The 24,143-nt window shown below is 46.8% G+C and overlaps 4 protein-coding genes and 1 non-coding gene across 5 annotated transcripts; 1 reads left to right on the top strand and 4 right to left on the bottom strand.

Annotated features, from left to right (window-relative positions):
- Window positions 1-7,106: 7,106 nt before the first annotated feature.
- On the bottom strand, window positions 7,107-9,050 carry POX_f08213 (Flavine halogenase aclH; the record flags this gene model as incomplete). Its single annotated transcript, XM_050116993.1, has 6 exons — window positions 7,107-7,444; window positions 7,547-8,104; window positions 8,188-8,580; window positions 8,646-8,688; window positions 8,752-8,848; window positions 8,926-9,050. The coding sequence occupies 6 exons, from the start codon at window positions 9,048-9,050 to the stop codon at window positions 7,107-7,109; spliced, it is 1,554 nt and encodes a 517-aa protein (XP_049967132.1).
- Window positions 9,051-10,158: 1,108 nt separating this feature from the next.
- POX_f08212 (putative cystathionine gamma-synthase) lies at window positions 10,159-11,449 on the bottom strand (the record flags this gene model as incomplete). Its single annotated transcript, XM_050116992.1, has 3 exons — window positions 10,159-10,765; window positions 10,834-11,172; window positions 11,250-11,449. The coding sequence occupies 3 exons, from the start codon at window positions 11,447-11,449 to the stop codon at window positions 10,159-10,161; spliced, it is 1,146 nt and encodes a 381-aa protein (XP_049967131.1).
- Window positions 11,450-12,938: 1,489 nt separating this feature from the next.
- On the top strand, window positions 12,939-14,913 carry POX_f08211 (uncharacterized protein; the record flags this gene model as incomplete). The annotated part of the gene is made up of 5 exons (XM_050116991.1): window positions 12,939-13,251; window positions 13,318-14,072; window positions 14,130-14,218; window positions 14,268-14,392; window positions 14,453-14,913. The coding sequence occupies 5 exons, from the start codon at window positions 12,939-12,941 to the stop codon at window positions 14,911-14,913; spliced, it is 1,743 nt and encodes a 580-aa protein (XP_049967130.1).
- A 954-nt stretch (window positions 14,914-15,867) lies between these two features.
- On the bottom strand, window positions 15,868-18,942 carry POX_f08210 (uncharacterized protein; the record flags this gene model as incomplete). Its single annotated transcript, XM_050116990.1, has 6 exons — window positions 15,868-16,918; window positions 17,021-17,300; window positions 17,357-17,773; window positions 17,927-18,060; window positions 18,136-18,462; window positions 18,527-18,942. 6 exons carry the CDS (start codon window positions 18,940-18,942, stop codon window positions 15,868-15,870), a joined length of 2,625 nt encoding a protein of 874 aa, XP_049967129.1.
- A 485-nt stretch (window positions 18,943-19,427) lies between these two features.
- POX_rRNA027 lies at window positions 19,428-19,543 on the bottom strand. Its single transcript, XR_007588118.1, has one exon. It is a non-coding gene; the product is annotated as a 5S ribosomal RNA (ribosomal RNA).
- Between the last annotated feature and the right edge of the window lie 4,600 nt (window positions 19,544-24,143).

The following is a 24,143-nucleotide window of genomic DNA, read 5'->3' as shown; positions in this document are numbered from 1 at the left end:
ATGGATACGCGACTTCATATCCCGGACCCCGCAGCACGTTGGTGATTTTGTCGACCAATGGGGCGCAGAGTTGACGAAACGCTAGGTAGTCCGTACTGGCGACCAGGCTAGATAAGTGCTTGAGATCGTTGGCACTCTGTGAAGACAGGCCAAGACAGCGTCTATCAATCTGATAGGGCTTGTGTGAATGGCCCTACTCGGTTGGTGCTCCTTAATATATAGTGTCAAAAGCCTCAAATAAGCGAAAGCAGATTTAATAATTTGTTGGATTATATAGCCCCTAGTGTAGCCCGAAAGAGCGGAAGGAGGGGGAAAGATGGTCCATTGCTAGCTACCGAGGGGCTCGAGGCTAAAAGGGGGCCCTCACGTGGCTAGCTACCCCTCTAACGGGTGACACCTAGTTTGAAATCTACTAGCCTTACTGATGTGCAGACTAAAGCGTGTTCCGGAAGATTTTGTGAATCTTCCGTTATTTCGGAATGGCAAGGCAGCGTTCAGAAGTAGACATAAACAGTGCTTAAGAAAATTTTAAGAGACTTCATGTAGCACAGTGTGAGCACCAGCATAGGCTCCGGGTCTAGCAAGATTTTTAGCTACAACCTGTGTACTTCTCTATAGAGAGTTTCAAAGTAGGAAATTTCAATATATCATCTGAATCAAGGTTGTAGCTTGTAATCTTTGTGAATATTTCGTGAAGGTGAATGTGTAAACCGGATCTAGAGGAGTCTTGGAAGTGAATTACTGTGAGGCCTGTCACTGTGCTACAAGCCCACCATTCTTCCGGTGCTCAGGTGGCTGAATGCGATTCCGAATATTCCGATTATCAATATATCATTCGGTAGCTTGTAGTAGCAACTCGAACTGGAATTGAACTTCGACCTCGACTGGTGATGCTAGGTCGCGTGGGAGATTCATAGATAGCGACAGTAGTGCGAGACTGCGACTCAGATCCTTACATCAGTAGAAGAGCGACCTTACCACAGATTGATACACGTACCACTCCGGAGAGCAGTCAAGAGATTTGGAAATAGTAGCTTCACCGCTAACACTCCAAGAAGCATTTGCAGGAATAATCCATACCCTTTTGCGCCGCCCCGCTTCACAACGAGAGCCTTGAGACATAATTGTTTTTAGCAAACTCGGCTAGGTTTTAGCTTGGCACTAGTATTCAACTTCCTAAGAGGCCTCAAGTATCGACCCCTCCATCTCTCTCTATCTCCTCTGACCCCTTGATCATCTCCACGGACTACTCAATATTCACACGATTTGGCTACACTATCACCTGCTTCTCTAATATGCCTGAGCTACAGTCAGTAGCCCCTCACCACCTTAACTGGGGCTATATCATTTATCGCACTATCTACTCTGCCGAGTCGGATACTCTATTCCCCGAAGCTATCCGTTATATCGAGGCCTCCATCAAGAGAGATTTTCTGAGCGACAACTGCTGGCCAAATACAACTGCAGAAGAAATCCGTCAAACATGTGCTAAATATCAATCGACTATTATAGAAGATCCTATACTTTTCAGCAATGCATCTTTTGATACTATCCGCGCTCATTTTGAGAACTGGGTAAAGAGTCAGGGTTTACGTGATAGTTGGACCTAGTGGCGGATTTGTATGGTCATCGACGAGGAATGCCTACAGACACTCAAAAGCATCACAGCCGAAACTCTAGAAAAGGATGATCCGGAACATTCTGATAGTAAGGTCCGATACATCAAGGTCATTGAAGCATTCCCTGAAATCGACCGGTACGAAACCTTACCAGGCTGGATGCGGTGCTGGACAGTTGCGCTCTGGGATTTGTGGTCGAACATGGAAGATGGAGAGCCAATGAGAATTCAATTCAACCGTATCGACGAATCCGATGAAGGGATCTACTGCGGATGAGTCGAGAAAGTTTTTGCTGAATGAAAGTTGTAAATATACAGCTTCTTGGTAGGTTGGGTTATTCCTCTGCCTCCAACCACAAGAGTACGGATTTTCAAGTGAAGTTCCCTTAGGTGAAGATGAAATGAATTTATTTTCCGTTGCTGCTACATATATACCTAAAAGACTCCAGCAAGTTGAAATGAACGCGCATGCGTCCCTGGCACGCGGGCACTCACTGTCGTGATAAAAGTACACCCAGAGAAGGCCGGCCGGCATGGAACCTGACAATGACGGCGCCGTCTATTACTTGGAATCTCCGCTTAGGCTCTAGCTTCGTATAGGTAGTGTTTGAAATTTGATATTTAGCATGTGATCCTGCTGGTTGCTGAGGCAGGCTACCTAGTCTAGCTTAGCCAGAAACTCGTTCCTACATCAATTGAACCATCACTCTCACCTCTTTCTCTAGTAGACACACGTGGGTCTCCATACTTTCTAAATCCTGCACCCCTAGGCTCTCTCTCTCTCTCATTCCCAGTCACCGACATAATCTCATTCAATCATAATACAAAATCGATATCTACGATTCAACATGTCTGAGCTACAGTCAATAGCCCCTCATCAATCTCACTAGGGCTATATCATCTATCGGACTACCTACTCTGCTGACTCAGATACTCTGTTTCCAGAAGCTGTGCGTTAGGGTGAGTGTGGGTGATATGGGTGAGAAGTTTGGAGACCGGGGTGATAGAGGTCAGAATGGGGTGATGGTGGGTGAGAAAATGGCGAGGATTCTTACCCCGATTACCCACTCCTACTTTCACTTAAGTCCGGGCTATAAATATACGCCCTAGGGCGTATGTCTGGTCTGCTATTCTTATTCTTTTCACACTCGACTATTTGAACGAAGATACTCCTAAAGGACTTCCAGAAGAAACTTAATAAAAGAATTACACGTGCTTTATCACGTGGTTTCAGCCGCGAATATCAGAATAATGTTACGTAGTGCCGACTGGTCACTGTGAGTTAGAAGTCCACGGGTGATACCTGCCTCGTTCTAACTGCGAATCCCAAGACTGTTCTCTTAGTCGTACCGTTGCTTCGCAAAGCCTTACTACGGGATAGATCCTGTTGAGGGTCTTGCAGGACGTGCCAGAGGTGCGCGCTAAGTAGGTCAATCACTAAGTGTTACCACTGAGTGAATCCCTTGCCTGTAGGGTGGGTTTGTCTTAAAGTTGAACTGTGAAGTGCAAAGTGCTCAAGGTAGTAACCAAGTAACAATGTGCAATTGATCGCGAAGAACTAAATACACGGTGCTAAATGAGTGTCCTTATATATCCAGTCCTTCCTATCGCCCGATGAGTCCGTTTCCCGTAACCTTAACGTAAACAAGGCGCGTCTCGTGTCGTCGCGGATTCTCCTTGTCCTTGCGAGTATCGGTGTTGTAGGATCAACCACGGTTTCTTACGAAGTGTGGGCGTTCGTATGATAACCTCGTTCCCGTGATGTCTCCTGTCGTGGGGTACCGTCTGTCGCGCGGCCTGCCCCGTCTTGGGACGGTCGGTCCTATATCGTGGCCTCCCGTAGCGGGTCTGCGGTTATCGCATATCCCTTGATGATGGTGGGAGCGCCATAGTTTCGGCTGTGTTCCTTGCGCTGACTCTAGCGCAGTCAATTTACCAAAACGGGAATTCATACGCGGTATAGCAGGGTTTGGATCTCCAGCAAGCTCTTGATTAAAAACAAGATATGTAGGGTATAGAGTACTATATCGATTTTCACCCATCTAGGGCAAACATAGCTATGGCAACCCTTTTCACATGATTTTGTGATATGGGGCCAGCCCTCGGCGGTGGATGGGCAGTCTGGGCCTGACTACATGTTCACGGTGGAGACTAGCATTATTGAGCCTCATGAATATCCTACTCTTATTTTTCTTCCCTCTCGTTGTAGTGGTCTGTCAATCTGGAAATATGAACCTCTTTCTGAACCTATCATATGAGATTATCGTTTGGGTTCAAAGCACTTGACGATATTGACGATACGTTACACTCGCGAGGTGTTGCAAGAATCTTCATTGCGTTTTCGACCCAATGAGCGTCCGATTGCAGATAGTTAAATCCATCATTGTATGTTTGCTCTGATCAATTTCACCTGTTACGGATGGATTGTCCTAAGGAAAGTCAATGTCGGACCGAAGGAGGGAAATCATGTCTGGAGGGGTTGCAAATGAGCAGGTGAACGTTTAGCCTTTTTCTTTATTGTATACATGGATTGTTCTCTATTAGCAGGTACCCGTGAATTTAATTCTAAGATAAGTTGCTCATGGGTCAAGTGAGGGTATCCGAGGAGCGCTTCAGAAACGGACCTTTCCCCGCGTGTAGAGCAATAGCTGCCGCGGTGGACGACAGCCTAATAGCAGCACCGAGAAGATGCCGCTTGTCCATGTTTTGTAGAGAACGCGCTGTCAACAAGGGGGATCAAATCTACCGTCATCCTGTTCGTGTAATCTGATCGAAGTAGTAACAAATACTATCAAATGAGAATCAACGGTAGCCGTGGACAAAATTCCGTTGCCCTCACAAAACAAATGTGGTGGTGCTGAAGTGAACCCACAGGAAATTTGTGTCTATTAGGGTGATTCCCGCAACTAGGGGGTCTCTGTACTCTGCTCAACTCAAGCAAGACAACACCACTCATTCACCAGTAAACACTACTCATCAATAAATACTACTCTACTCACCGATAGACCCTACTCATCTGTGTGGAAGGAGCTTGCCAATCACGAGGAGAAGAGGAGATATCGTATTATTATTGCCCGAATAACAAGGCATACATACTAGTTAGGTCTTGGGTAGCCCCGTTTTGGCCCATGACCACCTATTGGTAGTTACAGTACAGCAATTGCTTTCTTCAGGACCGGTAAACAAGTTTGTCTAAGGATTTGATTTACATTTTGCAATCAAATTACGGGCAAAAAAGTGTAATGTTCTTTTAGTTCGTGTTTGTTGACCGAATAGAAAAACTTGAGTGATTGAAAACTATTTGAAATGGTGAAGTTCAAGGTCAAGAAGTGGTGGGTGGTGGAACAGCGAGGTACCTCGGAATAACAACTCTTACAACGTGGAGCAGAAAGAGTGTTGCTCAAAAGGCTGATTTGCATGTAGCATATGTACTAGAGCAACCTTGTCTCTGGTCTGAAATCCTGCAGCTTCGCTGACGTCGCTCACTAAGGCTAAGTTAGCGGGCAATTCCTAGCGATAGTGACTAAGATAATCTTGGCGTGATAGGGTCGCCATATAGCATAGTTCCTTCTAATACTAAGCGGGTGTTTAAAATTTCCTGGGAAATGATTGATTGAACCAAGACTGGACATGACCTAGGTACCTGGGCCCTCCGTAGACTCAGAAACAGTGTCTTCTGGCTTCTATGGTCGGCGGGCCGCGTGAGACACATATCCAGTGCCTCAACGCCACTCATGTAATAGAGCTTTGGAACTAGGTCCGGGCGGGCTTCCGGTCCGGATTTGTGTGTCCGCAGTTGTAGAGCATATTTGGATGATTTGGCCATTCTGCCACCTCACCGCCGAGGGACCCACAAACCCACTAAGCAACTAGCCTAGCCTATCCTCTCTCTCTCCTTCCAATCAAGTTGCGTTTCACCTTTCACTCTTCCTTTCTGTAGAAGACATCTACAAACAGAGCAATGGGGGGAAAGCTTTAGCTTTAGGACCCATGACCTAGAGCAGTTGATATCCGGCCACAGTCTAAAGGCTGAAGACGTGGATCCACTTAAGACGTGCGTCCAAAGCTCCAGGTCGACTATGACCTTCAATCTGTTCACTGGCGGCCTATACGGCCGAGAGGATATGAGGGCTACAGGTCTGTAGACTACGGTTTATACAAGCTACGAATCTCTGGATGTTCAATCATTAAAGATATCTCTCTCAACTGTGGCACAGAACCTCGGATGTTGCGATTGCCTATGCACTGAACCATTGACTAGAAGTGCTGTGTGCGCTATATTCTCTCTTTGAGATACCGGGGGGCCGAATTTCATTTCAGACACAGCATGTGAACCTTCAGTCAATCCAGCGGCATCTTGAGTCGTTACCATGCCTTTTGTTATGTCAATCGGTATCACCTCCCAGAATCGGTGCGACACGGGTGGACATGTCCTGATGCATTGGAGTTGCACAAGCTGTTTCGATTCTTGAACCGAAATCGGCATATACTGCAAGAGGAACCTTCGACTACACCTATCAGCGATAGTCAAGTCTGGCAGCGTTCGGTTTCAGCTATCCGCCACGCGGCTGTTCATCGTCTCGCACAAGACCGACAATCACTTCTGCAGATGATCCAGACTGCCATCAATTTTGCCCAAGGTCTGAATGGCCCCTCTCATACCAGAAGGCTCCGGCATCTAAGAAAATACCTGCATGGTGCCTTTCCAACGCCATATCGACGATCTCTAATCTCACCGCGGGAGGGAGGATCTTGTTCACAGAACGGGCTCAGTCAATCGTCGCAACCATCCATCATATTGCCGGGATCCATTCAAACAATTCCCCAAACTGTGGAGAATGATTTCTCCGATGAGGTGCAACAATTCCTCGGGAAAGTGTTTGGGTGAGGCAAATCGCGACTATTGGGATGGCCGGTCTCGGGACCAGTTCCTCGGGGGTACGTCGCCGGCTCATTCTGTCACTGCTACGCCATTATTGCCATGCATTAGAAATTTCCATTTCGGTTTTAGAATTCTGGACTGAATCTGAATTGATGCTAACACGCGGGACGAGCACCCTGTCGATACTATGAGCAGGATGAAAGGCTGTGCTATTTTTCTTGGAAACAGGCACTGCACTCATGCGCGGGGCAGCATCCCCATAGCCCCAATAAGCCTCTAAATTATTAGACCAGTTCAATCCAATGGAGGCCTGGTGTTTCCCCTACTTTCTGACAGTATGGAGTCAGATGTGAATGAATGCGTAGGATGGATGACATTATAAGAAGACTGGGGCTACCACGAAGATACATCGTGGTGCTAATGCGAGCTTCGGATTTCTTTCCGCTCTATGTACAACCTGGGGAATCGCAAATTATAGGGAGCCGCACATAATCCGAGTTGCCCGAAGGAAATAGAAAAGTGAATCTGATTTCGAACCATCCTGTACTGTCTGATTCGAATGGGGACCGCATCAGGCCCGACAAATTGATCAAAACTTTGTATCACTCACAAATCGTCAGGCAAAACACGTACCAGCCCCAGCTTCTCGCGATTCAAAATAGGCCTTAATCCGTTAATCACATCCGTGTGGAAACAATCAAGCCCAAAGGTACTCTCTGTACACATTGCCTTGCGCGCCTGTATATGACGAAGGGTCTCAAACTCTTCCCTGGAGAACTGACCAACTTCTACCGACGAAGAGCCATTACTTTCAAGTTTCTGTAATACCTTCACCTTCTCTTTCGGCTCTGCATTATTCCAGGCTTGAGAACAGAAGTCCAGGGTTTCTGTGAGACGGCTTTGTGAAATAACACTGCCCCCTATATCTGTCGTGCCTTGGATAACTAAGTAAAGAACAGATTAGTTGGCGAAGGGAGCTTGATTTGTTGATTTAATGCTTCCCGTTTTTTGGATCAGGATTTCAAGTTTGAATGAGATAAACTTACTGATTTTGATATGCTCAAAAGCCTCATCAAAATTGTCCTCACCAGGTTGACTCCAGACCCCAACATTTTGCCTTCTCATCTGGTGGTACGCGCTCAAAACAACCATCAAGAACCGCTGGTACACACCCTTGATCTTCTTTGTATGCCAATCGGCCGCTATGGTTTCCTCACATTCGTTTTTCAGAGCAGCGCATATTGTGACAGCTGCCGAGAGAGCACCCGTCAAAGCGATATGGACTCCAGAGGAGAAGAAAGGGTCAATAAAGCAGCCAGCATCTCCGACAACTCTTATGTAGGGGCTTGAATATGTGGATGCGCTGTAGGAGTAGTCTGAAGCCGATTTGACAGAACCAGTCAATTCGCCATCAGATATGAGCTGCATGAGAGTGGGAGCAAGCTGAAGAGAGAGGTGGTAGAACGATTCTAGGCTTTTGTTCTCCTCGGAAAACTTATTGCACATGCCTCTCCGCTTTGATATTGCGAGTTTCTGATCCATGACGACTCCAATAGAGACCGTTCCATCGTGGAGTGGAATATACCAAGCCCAACCACTCTCGTCTTAAGAAATACAATGAAACGTTGATTAGCAAAGGAATCCACCTTAAGAACAAAATGAAGAAATAATAGGGTAGTTATCAAACCTTTCAATGCTTCAAAAAAAGGCGAGTTCTCCTTCTGCATTCCTTCCTGGTAGGGTTTTGTTCCCTTCCAATAACCCCAATGAGCGACATTCTTGAGGGCCGCGTTGTAAGTGCGATTCTTGACATATTTTGTGTTGATAAGTCCTGCACGACCACTAGCATCGACCAGATATCGCAAGCCAATTGTACCTCTTGCCCCTGTTGCTTTCTGGGTGTAAGAGGCCGCATAAGGATGACCGGTTATATCGTCGAAATTAATGTCATTTACTTTGACGCCGTCAAACACCTTCGCTCCGCTCACTTTTGCATGCTGGAAGATTAGATGGTCCGCTTCTGCACGGGTGACGTTCCATGTGAAATTGTTTGGTCCACCTGCGGATAGAAAATCCGTATCTTCGCATAGTTTAGTACGTGAACTGAATAGTGGCACACCCCACAAAAACAGATGAAATTCTTACATCCCGCTCGCTTGTCTTGGACAAGCTTGAATGCTGCACCATTCTATTTATGACCGGCTCCTTGTCAGAGCCAAGATGGGAGTAGGTAGGAATATTGTTGACTTACTTTTACTGTGAAGCCGTAATTAAGAAACGCCGAGTCTAGATCGATAAAGCGCAGAAAGTGTCGGAACGATGGAAGCATGCTTTCCCCAATATGGTACCTGATTTCAAACAATCCGTCAACTTAGCCCATACTCAACTTCAAATCATTTTCTGGGGAATGCACGTAGCGGCTTACCGAGGAAATCCATCTGCCTCAAGAAGAACAACATCGATCCCTTCGCGGGCAAGTGCTGCAGCGGTATATGACCCTCCTGGTCCGCCTCCTACCACGAGCACAGTGCAGTTGGCTGGGATCTCCATCTATTGCTTAATAACACACTAGTTGAAACAAGCAAGGAACAAAAAAATATGAAGGTTGTTAGAACGATCGCAACGATCGCAACGGAATTTAACAGATGAGTATCAGTTACTAGCGTGTCTCATTACCAACTAGTTCGTGATATACGTCCACGGATTCACCGCTATATGACAGGTCAAGAAAGATCATAGCAGGTCGTTATATATGCACGAAAGTGCGTTAAGACGAAGGTTACGTATGTAATAGATGTCAATGTTGCTATTAGCGTTGTGTTGCTCTTCCTGCCAGAATTGCGACGCAACATACGCGTGCACTCGAGGGACAGCCGCATACCGAATGATTGGTGCTCTATTAATTGGAGCTGAGCTGGCTACGTGGCTCATGCAGACTGAGAGTGATACATTGCTGCGGCAGTCTTCACGGACATTTCTTCCTATAGATAATCAGAAGCCGATCTCTATCCACACTTACTGAAGCGGGCAAGAACGAGCATTGAATTGTCAGCCGTACTTAGAGTTTTAAGCGGATATTACCATCGAGGCACGAAATCAGCATTAATAGACACTAAAAGTGACTCTTCGGGAGATACTACGAACCCAAAGCGGACGGACGGCAGTGGAGCAGGCATTCCTCCATTGTAGGGAAAAGCCACATCTCCAAGTAGAGACATCGACATAAAATTCTAGATTCAGTTATCACTTTATCGGAGATTATCATTCTACGTCTGAGAGCCCCGGGAATACTATCTATGCGGTGAATGCGTTGACCGAGTTGAAATTGACTCCCGCGAGGTAGTGTAGAGATTTCCTAGTCAAAATCAACAGTGCTTTAAGCTATATGAAGGACTGCTATCTACGGAAAAATCTATCAACAATATATATCCACTAACAGTATATATAAAACAGTGCAACGACTACTTTAAGTCAGGAATTAGCCTTCTAGAAACTATTTAGTTCCATATATCTTAGAAGGGTCTACCAGCTGCTACCATGTTTTCCAATATGTCTTCATAATATAGCCAGTCTGACCATTGTCAATGAACATTTTGATACCATTGCAGCTAAGCTCAAGAGCAGAGAATCAATTCTCCAGCACTGAAACATTTTGGTCTCAATCGTAGTTGATGTGTTCAGCTGTGCCATTGGAACTCTCTATATCTTGGCAGGATGTCCCTCGGTCTCGCTGTGCTCCAAACTCGACAACTTGCAGTGCATTCCGAATCCGATCTAACAGCTGTTCCTCATTTTCCAATCCGACACTAATCCTTACGATGCACTTCGATACACCGCATGACTCTGCCCAGTCCATTTCCTTGAAATGAGCCAGTTGGGTATACGGCACGGCGAGAGTAAAATTAGTTCCAATACTCGGTCCCTTGCACACATCTAGAGCATCGTAGAAGCAGACGGCGCTAGATGGCCGACGGAAGAGAATACTGAGCAGGAATCCGTAACCTCCTGTATCGCGGCGATATTTCTCGAATAATGCTGCTGAAGAAGCCATCTTTGGGTAATAAATACGCTCCACTGAAGGATGGAGGGACATTAACGTGGCAATTGCCATAGCGTTGCGGTTAGAGCGGAGAATTCGATGCTCAAAGTCCGCACTGTTCTGGGCTAAAACTTCAGCATCAAGAGGGAACAATATATCTTCAAAATCATCCACGAGCGCAGAGTGGATTCGGTTGTAGTGCTTCGACTGTGGGTTTAATATCACGCTTGAGTCAGAGCACATCAATTAGTCGAGGTTTTGCTACCGGGCGGGTTAAGTGACAGATGTACTTACCTGCCAGCCATGACATTTGAGGCGCCGCTGAACATTTTGGTTAGGCTGTCCATTAAGATGTCTGCATATGGCAGTAAATCAAGATTAGCAAATGCCGCAAGAGTTTGGTCGCAGGCCACAATGAAATTATATTCCGTGGCAAGCGAATGAATGCACTCCATGTCAACTGATTCCAATAATGGATTGGATGGGACCTCGCAGAACAGAATACTGATGCGATTATCAGATTTCAGTAGTTCTACCAGTTCTTCAAGCTCTTCTTGTGTGCCCTTGGGGTAGATCCTGAAGCGCGCATATCCGTTCATAGGCAGGCACTTCGGTGTTTCAGCATACGACCACCTATGTGCACATGCCAGAGAGGACAGCATTAGTAATTGCATATAAGAATAGAGATTTTACAGGGAGATTATGCTTACCCATAGATAATGGCTTGGGGGTCAACCCCACGCGGCTGGGTTTTAAACACTGCTCGTGCAACCGCATTAATTGCAGCCATGCCTTTTGGATAGAGAAAGACATCATGGGTCGTTAGTTCCGCCGAGCCAGGCTTTTCAGATCTGGCTAGTCTTGCAATAAGGCTTTTAATAGCCTCTTTATCTCCTGTACCGAAATTCATCGGTGGCGGTGCCCCGGGGTGTTGAGCTCGTCTGGAAAGTATTGGAGAGGTTATGTAGCATGGATTACTTGAAGCGGACTTCATGAAATCAAAGCGCTCCAAGCAGAATTCTGCATGCCGGCTTGAAATGCCATCCCCAATGATGCACCAGCATTTTAACGCTTGCGTCTCCATGTCTCGCCCGTATATAATCGCGAAAAAGCTGGCCCATAGCTCCTCGTCCGTTGTGGTAGATTGGGGAAGAGTGAAGCATACAGAATCAATGGAGGTTGTTGGATTTTGGGACCTCAAACCTGAGATAAAACGATTCGCAGTCCTCTCTGAAGGGAAAATCATACAATCCGATGTCTGAGGGAATGCAATGCGCTTCCGTACGGCCTCGCTCAGCAGCCTTAGTAGCTTGTGCACATAGAACCTATTTGTCAAGGTCAGTGGAATGGTCGGTTGCTGTTGGGCTAGGGTTCATTTTCACCTGGGATAGACTGTCTGCATTTTTTCAACTACCCAGTCCTCACGTCTACCCCATCCGGTAACACTTTCCCAGGTTGGCATGGAGACGCTGACAGCCTAGCAACGCCACCCCCTTTAGTACTGATAAGCAGAATATAGCCTATTCAAATGTTACAGGCAGTTGAAACATACATGTATCTGATTTGGTGGCTGGGAAACTCCGAGAGGGAGCATATGGGGAGAAGGCGGAATCATGTTGACCTCAAGACCTAGGATGCTTGCAACTGAACAATAGTATGTAAGAAAGATCGTAACATTAAAAAACGGACTTGGGTAGGAATCTCGAAACGAAGATATAAATTGGAGAAGCCACCCACCAAGCAAATGCCAAGCGCCCTCGCTTAGGTCGACTGCATGCTACCTGCACTACTCGAAAGCTTCCAGTGAACATGCATGAACTTTCTTACTTCCTCCTCGCCTCACCGCATCTTCACTATTTTTGGATTTGGGCTTAGGTTGCAGCGCTGCTTTTTTCCACGTCTGCATCCTTGTTTCTACTGTACTCTACCTGGTAAGCTGGCGGGGGACCCGTCCTTTATACCAATAGCGTAATTGTCTTGAAAATACACAAATGAATGAACAAATCGATACGAAGTTGTTTTTCAGGTCCTTTACTTCGGAATCTAAAACGTAAAGTGTCTTTATGCGTTTGGATACCACTCTTCTTTCAGCAAAAAATACAGTGGGACCCTTAAATCGTATTATGCAGGGTGAAACCATACCTTGTGCGAGTACCGTTATGTTTAAGAATGGTAATTCTTTTTCTCCGCCTGCATGAAGTCCAGCCTGTTTTCTCCGCAGGGACACAGCAACGTAGCGGTGTGGGGGTTGCGTGAAGTAGTAAGGACCGAAGGGCACAGATGTATCCTTTTCCTGATATCCACCTATCTTGCGGCGTTCGAACGTAGTATGCTAGCTTTCCAAGTGATATAGGATCCCAATGACCCATTCATCCTTCCAAGCACAAAAAGTCGAAGTCATGTCTGGGACCACGCTGCTAAAAGTCCCCCAGGGTCTGTTCTTTGACTACATATTTCATCGTTGGCAGACAAGGAGCAAAACACTGCTTATCAGAGACGTGCCTAATAGCAAGGAGGCTAATGTGGAACGTTTTCTCTTCGACGTGATAACAGTAAAGGAAAAGATTTACTATCAGCTTGACGATATAGCGAGACAGCGGCTCAAAGAGCCCGACGTGGATGTTTTTGTGGCTGTGCTTGCCGATGCTGGTTATTCGTTTACTGTACTTCTATTTGCCTTATATGCTCTGGGGGCCACTACAGTACCTCTTTGTAAGTGAAAGTCAATTTCTCGCCCACGGTGATGTTTGGATCCCGTCTGATTTATTTTTTTGAAAGCTCCGACCGTGCTTCCAGAGGAAGGATGCTATATTATGCACTTGTGCAATGCCTCCCTCCTGGCAACGGTGCCAAGAATGGTAAAAAACGCAGAAGCAATAGCTGAGCTTACCAGTACCAGGATTTTCTCATTTGACATGATGTTGTCGGAATTGCCGGTGAACCTTCGGTTCACGCTCCAATCCGAGGGAACTCCAATCGAGTCGAGTAAAGGATTTGTTCTCCTGCAGACATCTGGGACCACAGGTCTTCCCAAAGGTGTCTTACACACTCGCCGTGCAGTAGAGATTGGGATTTCCAAACGTGCAGAGTCGTTGAGAACGTCTGAAGATGATATCATGCTTCACACGTCTCCCGTTCATTGGGCTGCTGGATTTTCATATTGCGTTGCGGGTGTTATCTCTGGAGCGTGCATCGAATTCTGCAGAGCTGTTTTTAGCCTCGACTGGCTCACACAGCGTTTGCAGAAAGGTGATGTAAGATCAATGATTTTACCCCCAAATGTCCTTGATGCGCTAGCAGAAAAGGTTTCCATGGCCCAGAGAACGTGGCCTCTGTCACAATCAAGAGCATTGTTGCATGGTATAGACTCTATGCGTATGATTTTCACCGGAGGAATGAGGGTTCATTCATCTACTCAAGCTACGTGGGAGAAGCTCCGAGGTGGCCGTCCACTTGTTGTCGTTTATGCCATGACAGAAACACTCGCCGCGGTGTCAATGCAAAGACATGAGACTGTGGCCGAAAGGGAGCCTGTCAGTACCGTCACCTCTTTCTACATGGTACACACTGATGAGGACTGATCAACATAGGATTGCTGCGGAAGCATCATGCCATATATAGATGCCAAAATAAGTGATACGGGAGAGATATGCATAAAGGGACCAGTTATGTTCAAAAAGTGAGTGAAAGATGCTAAAAGAATTCGAGCCAACGACTAAGATAGACAGATATCTTTCCTGGGATTCCACTATTATGCATGGGGCCTTTGACTCGGAAGGTTACTATAAGACTGGAGACATTGGACGAATCAAGAATGGCTTGTTGTTCGTTCTAGGTAGAGCATCCTATGACGGTACGTTTTGCCTCGCATGATGCATGCTCAATGTGACTGATTATGAACGATACACCGTAGTAATCCGCTTCCGTGGGTGGAAAATATACGCACCAGAGGTCGAAGATGGGTTAGAGAAGCACCCATTGATAGCAAGAGCAATTGTTGTCGGTGTTCCTGACCGTCAAGCCGGACATCGAGTAGGAGCTCTACTGGTTATGAAAGATCCGGAAAGCTATCGCCCTTCAAAGCAGGACCACTGGGATCTGTCACCAAATTTGAACCTTTCCAGCTTGCAAAGGTGGTTAGCACTGGAACAACGGCTTTCGGTGTATAAGCTGCCTACCCTGCTACGACTGGTGAGAGCGGCAGACACCGTCCCAACTACCACGTCTGGCAAAGTACAGAAACCTGAAATTGTACATTCATTCTTCAGCAATTCAGACCTCGCAAGTGGGCAGGTGGAATTCGGCGATTTTCTTGCGAAAGGGGGGGAGGAATACCCTAAGCCTTTTGACTGGGCGGGAATCCAAGATGACTAATTCACGGAGGTTTCAATCATCCATATCAAGCTCTTGACCTGTAGTATCGACTTTGCGAACGTTATTTTCTCTTCTTCTCAAGAATCCACAAGTCTAGATCGTATATGAATAAATGGCATCCCGGGTAACCACAATACTTGCCGAAATATTTTGCCTTGCTAATGAAATCCGGTCCGCCAGCGCGAACCGGCCAGTCTTTTGCAGCCCTTCGAGCTAGTCAGCGCTGTCTGTGCTGCTTTTCCTGGCACTGGCCCCATTTTCCACTCAGCTCTCACCATTACGCTCGAGATGAGGCGTTTTTGCACTTGGTCCGCCGCGCCGATCCGCGGTTCCGGCCCCTGGCATGTCTAATCGGCCGGTTCGTTGTCGAACTTCCGCGCATCCAGGCGCATTCACCCTCCAATCTTTCTGGACAATCGCCCGTGTGCAGCGGGGCTTCAAAAATGCCTTGGGGGTGCAAATCGAGGGCGATGGCGTTGGCAGCCCTGGCCAATGGCGTCCGTATCATTCCTCTTACCTCGTGATGTGGACTTGTCGCCTTCGCGGACTTACAGTAACCTGCGCCCAAGGCGACATTGAAGTCAGCCTAGCCGTTCATTTGGCCAATCCTGGTTTAATATTTGGAGGCGAGGGGATAAGTGCCCAGACGGTGTGTAGCTTTTTAAATTGTTGAACTATACGAGGCACGTCGTGATAGTGTAACTCTACAGACTGCTCACTTGATAAGTATAGACAATTTTATCAAATTGAGTGCGGGAAGGTAATTACTTCAACCGGCCACTAAAAGTGCATAACATGTCCCAGAACATCACAGAGCTGGCGTGTAACACATCCTCTAGCTGAGCTACCTCTGATTCGTTTAGCATCATGGTAAAAGCAGGCCGTATAAGGTTCGTGTTACGAGGTAGATGATGAACTAGATGAGAGGTACATCCAAATCATTTGCGGGCTGATTTAGGTTTGAACACATCGGAGAGCCTCGCTCTCAGAATTTCCATATGCTCCTCGCCGTTTATTGTTCTTTGGCACAAGCTCTTCCTCAGAAGCTTCGCACTTTTCATGCTGGAGAGAGCTCAATCTATTGGAAATCCAGGCATACCATTTATCATGCCGGCCCCAAACAGCCTCAGTGCCTACCAGCGTCCGCTGGTAACACAGGATAGCGGTATCTACGTCCCCGGTGATCTCACATAGAAACCCATAGTTTTTGAGAGTTTTTAAGGCAGGCCGATAAGTGACAGGTAAGGTCGCATCAAAAGCCTTCCCGTGGCCCTCTAGTGCTCGTTTGTACATCGCCTCTGCCTCTTGGAGCCGATCTTGATCCGCGTAGATAAACCCGAGGTTATTGGCGATGTCTAGCGTTGACGTATGTTGTCGGCCCCAAGCCTTCTCGCAGCCTTCTAATGCTCGTTGGCACATCGTTCCTGCCTCTTGGAGCCGGCCTTGTTCCGTGTAGAGAACACCGAGATTGTTAATGATTTTTAGCGCCGACGTATGTCCTTGTCCCCAAGCTTTCTCTCTGTCTTCTAGTGCTCGTTTGTACATCGCCTCTGCCTCTAGGATCCGGCCTTGGCTCCAGTAGACTAGACCAAGATTGTTGACGGTTTCTAGCGTCGACGTGTGTTCTTGTCCCCAAGCCTTGTCGCAGCCTTCTAGTGCTCGTTCGCACATCACATCTGCCTCTTGGAGCCGGCCTTGATCCCAGTAGAAAAGACCCAAAGAATCTAGAGCACTCACAGCCGCATTGTCAATTTCCTGGTCTCTTAACATCTCGAGACACCTGTCTGCATGTGTAATCAGCCGCCGTCTTACAAGCCAGGATTCGTGTCCATCTTTCATCGGCACACGCCGTGCTACACATTGCACTGCTGCCCAGGCCATACACTTGTCGAACCCTTGGTTTAACACATGTATCATCCACGAATGAACGCAGCCGTGCACGCTATACCCTCGTGACTCCGCACACTGTAATGTGGGAGTCGGATTCGCTTCGACGAGCCCGTGGCTGCACAGAATTCTTAGCGTTGCATGAAATGCGAGCTTGTTCTTTGTGAGTGCCTCCAGCTAATTCGGCTTCTCCGGGCCGCTGTCTTTCAGCAGCTCATACCACAAGTCTTCGTTGGCGAAATAGGCCCATTGTCGGAGAAGCATAGCCGCAAGTGGACTCTGCTGCTGAATGTATCGGTACGAGAGATTCCATGTTGAGTACAGCGTTTGATCGTATGTCTGCAGCTGTGGCGTCTCTTCGTGTAATTTCTGCCATGAGTCTCGGTACAGCTGGAGGTACTCGGCGTAGCCGATTGACACCTGTTCCAAATATGCGCCAGCTGTAGCGAGGGCCAGAGGAAGTCCATCGAGCTCCCTTGCAAGATCAGTGGCCTTGGGGTCTGCTTGAAATTAGTACTTGACATAGGCCCGCACGTTCGACAGCATTGATACTCACCTTGTCTTAGATCTTCCTGCCCAGAAACAGAAGCCAGGATCTCAAGACTTTCATTAACATCCTCTAGCTTGCGTAGGTGAATCGTCTGGCCGAGCTTTACCATAGAGGACCGTGTGGTCACTAGAATGGCACCATGGTCGGTCTTGGGTAGGTATTTTCGCAGATCGAATGTCATTGCGGAATCTTTGTCGTCATCGCTGCTGATACTTGCTTCAACCCAGGAAGCAGAGGCTAGGATTTTCTCCGTCTGGTTGCCCATCAAAGGATTATCATAGTTGTTATAGACGATCAACCAGCGATCGTTCATCGGCTCATCCAGCCATTGTTTGACCGCTTTCCCCGTCTTGTCCAAGTCTCGGCTGCTCAGAGCACTTTCAATATACGTGAGAGACGGGTGGTGGCGAACAATCCACTCAGCTGCGCGAGCGAAGCTTTGTTTCAGCGCTGATTCATCTCTTGCATTGAGCCAAAAGTGCCGCCGAGTGAGAAGACCGGTTCCGTTTGATATATGCAATTGCTACCCGCGTCTTGCCAATACCGCCTAGTCTAGCCCATGCACCACAGCAGTACGACGTCCGGCAGGTGTGCTGAAGATCTTTTGCATCCTCTTCAGTTGATCTTCTCGTGCGACGAAACGGGCCACTTCAGATGTCTCGGACAGATCCAGCGGGATCTCGAAAGTAGTGGGTGTGGTGTTCAGGTTTCTACATGTTAGAACATATGGATCAGCTAACAATCAGTATCGATGACCTTGATGTACCTGGACAGCGACAAAATACCGTTGCACCTCTTCAATGGGCATGTGAAAGAATAACTGCCGTGCATACGCGGCCGCTACCGCCGCTGCATACCCATGCCACTGATTGTTCTTATGCGAGTCGCAATAATCGGAGATGCCTCGAATCACCATACATGGGAAATCGTTCAGGGCTCCCGCGGCCTCCATCTCGAAGCAGAGCACCCCATGCTCCTGCGCCAGATCATCCCTCTTCTGGGCATCCTTGATCACGACCTCTCCAGATGCTATTGTGCCTCGGTGTACAACGATAAATGAGTCACTCTCCTCGTTCGTCGGTCGCTCGATACGCTTCCCTAGGTCACAACCACTGGCGCCGGACAGCCACTTCCCGCGCAGCGTTGAGAAGAGCGGTCGGTGGTGGTGCGAGAGACCCTTTGCGTTCAAGTTGACCCGCCTTCGCCTTGCCGTGGTCGTACTGAATCGCCCCGGAGTGGACGCCTGTCGGTTTACTGACGACCACATGCCCAAGACGGATCGTTCCCCTGTCGGTCTTTGTGGGGACGCCGCCCCCGATCCCGACCAGCAGGCCGTATTTGAGATTGGGGAATGTCATTCGCATATGAGTGACAACCGTGGCTGCGGAGCAGTTACCGGCCCGCGGAAGACCCGCGATGACCACATTATGGTTGTTGATGCTGCCAAGATTGTAAACATTTGTGTCGCCGCTTGGTTGTGGAAGCCATTCATGCTCCTCGTCTAGCATCTCCATTGCCGCGAGCTGTTCCACCTCTAACGGGCATATCCACCCCACCCGGTAGGCACCACGGCTCAAAGATTTCAGCGGCATTCTCGGCTACACGGTCGGTGTATCTTCCCAAAAAATTTCAGGCGCAAAGGCTTCGATGCAGTTTGTCGAATGAAAATCATACAAGGCAAGTAAAGCCCCCGGCCACAAGACTCGAAGGCGGGCGGGTAGCGCAAAGCCTCATGGTTATCTCCAATGATCCGGGCTGAAAGAGCGCACCACCTAAGCGCCAGCCTAGTGCGTTTGAGAGGAGCTATTCGGCCAACCGGGCACGAACACAAGCCACAATAGGATGCGAGTGAGGACGGCAATCTCTACGTAACACATTGGTCATTGATGAGCCCGCGTGAATCTTACGATGCAAGACGATTACTTGTGTTCCTGGTGATGAAAAGCCATGTCTCGGCAAGACATATCTACATTCTTGCATGGAGCAACACACGCTGACCATCATGGGTAGCGCGGAAACAGCCAAGTAGATTGAGCGAGATGTTTGAATGTAGTTTACATTTCGCCTTAACTAACACATACGACCATAGGGTGTGGAGAACAGGGCTTCCCGTCCGCTCAGCCGTACTTAAGCCACACGCCGGCCAGTTAGTAGTATGGTGGGTGACCACATGCGAATCCTGGCTGTTGTATGTTTTTGAATTGTGTTCCTTTTTGCCTAGCCTAGTGTTGTTGTGGACTTGGAGTATTATATCATAAATTTAGAACACGTAGTATCAGTATCATTGTATGTGAAGTTTCTACTGTAAATAGGGACCCATGTAAGATTCGCAAGATAATTTCCCTAGTCTGAATTCAACGTAGACCACATAATCTCGTGGTATGGTATAGCAAGCACATACGACCATAGGGTGTGGAAAATAGGGCTTCCCGTCCGCTCAGCCGTACTCAAGCCACACGCCGGTCAGTTAGTAGTATGGTGGGTGACCACATGCGAATCCTGACTGTTGTATGTTTTTTGCCATTTTGTAGCTTATGTGAAGTCATACGTCGAACTCAAGCAGCGGTAGGAGTAGAGAGAGATATTATCCTCGACGACGCTGGCTAGATGACGAGTAGGCTCATTCTAGCCGCCAAAAGAGGCTGGCTCAAAAGAAGATTGAATTTCCAAACAGCAAGAAAGTAAGCTGTCCCCAGTACTGTAACAAGCAAGCGCCGCTTTTCTGCATCGTATAATTGTCGACAACACTTTGAGAGCTTCAGCTTGGCGATATCTGGTGGCACATTGGTGAACTTCGCGTACGTCGTTACTAGGCTTGGCCTAGCGCAAAGGTCATTGAGTATAGCTCGTATTGGTCGTGCCGATGATCTTATTGCTTCGTCTTTCTCGCGATGAACGCTAAAGCTATCAAATCCGGAGCTTGCAGAATTGACTGTTGCGATATTAAAAATTCGAAAAAGATCAAAGAAGATTGTATCTATATAAGCTCGAAGAAGTTACGACGTTAACAGGTCGAAGGAGATCAAAGTCTACAAGCTTAGAAGAGTTACATATAGCTAGTTTAAGCTGATATCGCTAATCTAGAATGATCACGATAGTCCTAATCATACTAATCATAGTTCGTCGGTTATCGCTCACAGAGTCATCCTTACTTTAGGTAGACTTCTCACTCACCTCACTCATCTCACTCACCTCACTCACCTCACTCGCCTCACTCGTGAGTTTATTAAAATAATACTAGGGATGATATGTTGAATTCACGTACGTAGTAAATCTGCAGTAAACCTTAGAAAGCAGAGTCAAGTACTATACCGTATAAGATAGCGCAAATGGTGACTCTCTGCGCAATTACTGAAATATTAACGTTCCGGTCGGTTTTTGAATGGCCATTCTGTCATTGTAAGAGATTATCCGCCGACAAGCCGACACATTACGCGCGAAACAGGCCAAGGCCAGGACCCAACAAGCGGGATCTGTAAAATGCGGCCGCCAAGCGAAGCTTCAAGGAAGAAAGTGTTGACTACCTCGTTCTCCTCTCCAGCTGGTGTTATAAGCATTTCGTTAGTTTGACGGAAGAAACAGGAAAGTAGGTTGGATTCATCGAATGATTTTTGTTATTACCTCAGCTCTCTGATATCGTACAAAACACTTGACAACTCAAGCGCATCTTCCAAAGAAACGCCAAAATACACAGGCGACACGACGACTGAGATAAGAAAATTGATGATCATGTTAAATACAGAGACTAGTCAGTCGATAGCCCTCGCTCGGCAGAATATCTCAGGGAGGATTGACGTGCATCGACAATCCCCATGTATATACTACGCCAGTATCCAGTTGCCCCGCAAAGGCTAGAAAGATTGGCTCGATAAAGCAAATAGGCGCTAGCGAGCCTAAGTAACCTATAGAATTGAAGAGAATCGATATCTTTCTGAATGAAGACGAAGCTTGAAAAAAAGCGTGAATTGAGAACACAGAGCTATAAGGAGCTAGATACCCGTGTGATCTCGGTCTTGCTAGTCAGATGATCCGGCGGGCTTTGTCAAACTAGAAGGAATAGGCAGCGATGAGGATCCAATACCAGAAAATCTAGGGTCGCAAGCTTTTTTATCCAGAAACTTCCTTCATCTTCAAAGCATGCTGCCCTTTTTCGGTCATCTTCTTGATAATCGCATTAGGGTTTTCGGAGACATTATCTCGAATATAGCATGATCGATGCAAGACCTGACGTAGAAATTTCCACCCTCCTCAGACATGTAAGTATAAGAGCTGCTGTTGAATAAAAATGAATTACCTCTGTCTAGTTTTAGGGCCGCAAAAATCCATTGCGCCTTGTTATCTTCTGCCTCCCAGTCTGCCTCCACGTTAGTCACGGGGAAATGAACCCTCTCCGGGAGGTGGGTCATTCTGCGGTACATATGAGCGTCTGGCATGAAATTTCGATAGCTGCAGGCTTAACACAGTGATGTCCATCTTGAAAATGAAAGTTAGCGCAGGATTTTGAGATACTCTGGGTGAATGATTAACCTGTTGCGGAGATGCGTACAATGGGGAAAAAGTTATGGGCAGAGGCAAGTCTAGCAAATGGATGGTAACTCGTGTAAGTGTCTTGAATTTATTTCGTGCGATATAATTAGCTGGTCCATGAAAATTTCATTTCTGACTGCTCCCAAACTTGCATCAAGTGAGAAAACATCCAATCTCAGGCCCTCATATGTCTGCCTCTTGGGCCATCAGTCACATGACTGGGTCCCTCGATCCAGATCACATGCTCTTCAGGTCTATATGGACCTTGAAAAATCAAGAGCTTTATCGCCAGGAAACTTTTACTCAACATGGACTTTACTATTAATTTACCGGTTAAGCACATAGAGATAGCCAAGTGAGCTTCAAAGACAGCCTCTTGGTCTCGCCGCAAAGATATCTTGAAGTCGCGCCTTCTACTAGAAACGTCCATGTCGATGTAGTACGCCATGCCCGACCAGTGAGGTAATGGATACCCTCCGAGCACAAGATATTTTGAGCCTAACTGCCATGGGCTGTATATTTTCAATTAAGTAGCTGACTATGCCGAGGTATGGAAAACGGGCTCACGCATCTATTCCCAGGTACAACTTATGAGTAGATAATAAGAAGGGAATTGCTCCTACAAGAGATTTTTACAACATTCTGTCGATTGAATTCCGCGAATGGGATTATGAAACCATACATACATGGTCAAGAGCCTTCCATGCGTTACTTACCCACGATTATTTTCCTGTTTCTACTAGAGACGGAAACTTTGACAAAGGTCGGACATCGGGCAATTCCATCATGGCCCCTTTTCATAAGAGAGAAAGGAAAAAGTGAGGCAAGTCCAGGATTGACAGCCACTCGTTCAACCTCTGATAAGGCAATGGTACCAATTTGAGTTCAAGATGAGATTCGACTTGTTTCGTCGAAGGCGTATGAGCGCCGATCACATTGTTCCTCCGGATTCAAGATGGCTCTGATCTCAAAGAATAAGTTTCACTTCATACTGGGATGGCCTTGCTCCAGAGTCGACACCACGGACTTGATCTGAGATTTATAGCCACGTGGAGGACTTGAACCCGCAAACACGTATGGAGCCGAACAGCCGATATTAGTGTGGCTCAAGCCATGAGTAGCACCAGAATCAGATGGAAAGAGCCACGGGGTGTCTCCGAAAGAACAGAACGGACAGACAAAATTCTATCAGATGAATTTGACCTGTCAATCTTGGCTTGCATTGGGGCGTGGTTGCTGTGGCAAGCAATCGTCAAAAGTACAACACATTCTTGGTGCGGGGCGATCGATGTAACCTTGAAGTCATGCATGAGCGGAGCTGTAAAGTAGTGGGGTAGAGGGCAAATGTACACCCTCCGGTATAACGCACGCACAATCTGGTGATTGCCATAAGGAAGATTTTTGACTCATGAAATAGTCAAGAGGCTGTCTTGAATATTGAAAAACTGAACATGGAGAGTGTGCCTATCTTGACAGAGGGTTATTAAAGAAACAGATCGATGAGTTATAGGTGCAGGAGGATTCTGGTATCTGATCGCATAGGAACCAGAACCATGGATTCGGGTCCTTTTACAACTCAGATCAAAATCAAACCTCCGTGTAAAATGCTAATACACTGTATTAATATTATATGATTATGCCTGGGTGCGGAGTAATAGTAATACTCTAGAGTGTAGAGAGTTATCTTTCCAGTCCGTATACTGGGAAAAGTTTATTGAGCCCAATAAATTGCTAGGACGAGTTTGATTTGCGAGTACGAGGGAGAAAATCTAATCGGGTGACCTAAGTTATTTAGATTTCTATACGCAAATATAATGTTGGTATTTGCAAGAGGCTTAATTTTGTCTCAAATCTTGTATTTGGTACCATAGCCGCAAATATTCAATGGGACACAGTATACTGTTTAGCGTGGTTGGGTATCGATTTGTATGTTTCGCAACAGTGTTCTATGATTTTTATAAGGGTAAAGAAACATGTAGCCAAGTGCAAAAATATGCCAGTGACGATTCTATACTTCTTTATTGCCATCGTCTTTTTCGTGACGGAGAGGATATATACAAAAGTTCTGTCTTTTGATCCGATGATTGTCGATCCTGAAAGAGAACTCGGCACCCGAGCTTGAATGATTACAGAGACAGTCTATCCATTTCCTTTTAAAGCATATATGTAAACGCGAGATTTTACTCTTCTCTGGGAACCCATGGGCACTATAAGCCTACTTCTAATAAAACGAATTCGATCGAATCGCATACTGTCTCTTCCTCGC

The sequence above is a fragment of the Penicillium oxalicum genome, chromosome VI (genome assembly GCF_001723175.1).
Source record: "Penicillium oxalicum strain HP7-1 chromosome VI, whole genome shotgun sequence".
NCBI lineage: Eukaryota > Fungi > Ascomycota > Eurotiomycetes > Eurotiales > Aspergillaceae > Penicillium > Penicillium oxalicum.
This window is presented reverse-complemented; position numbering and strand designations above follow the sequence as displayed.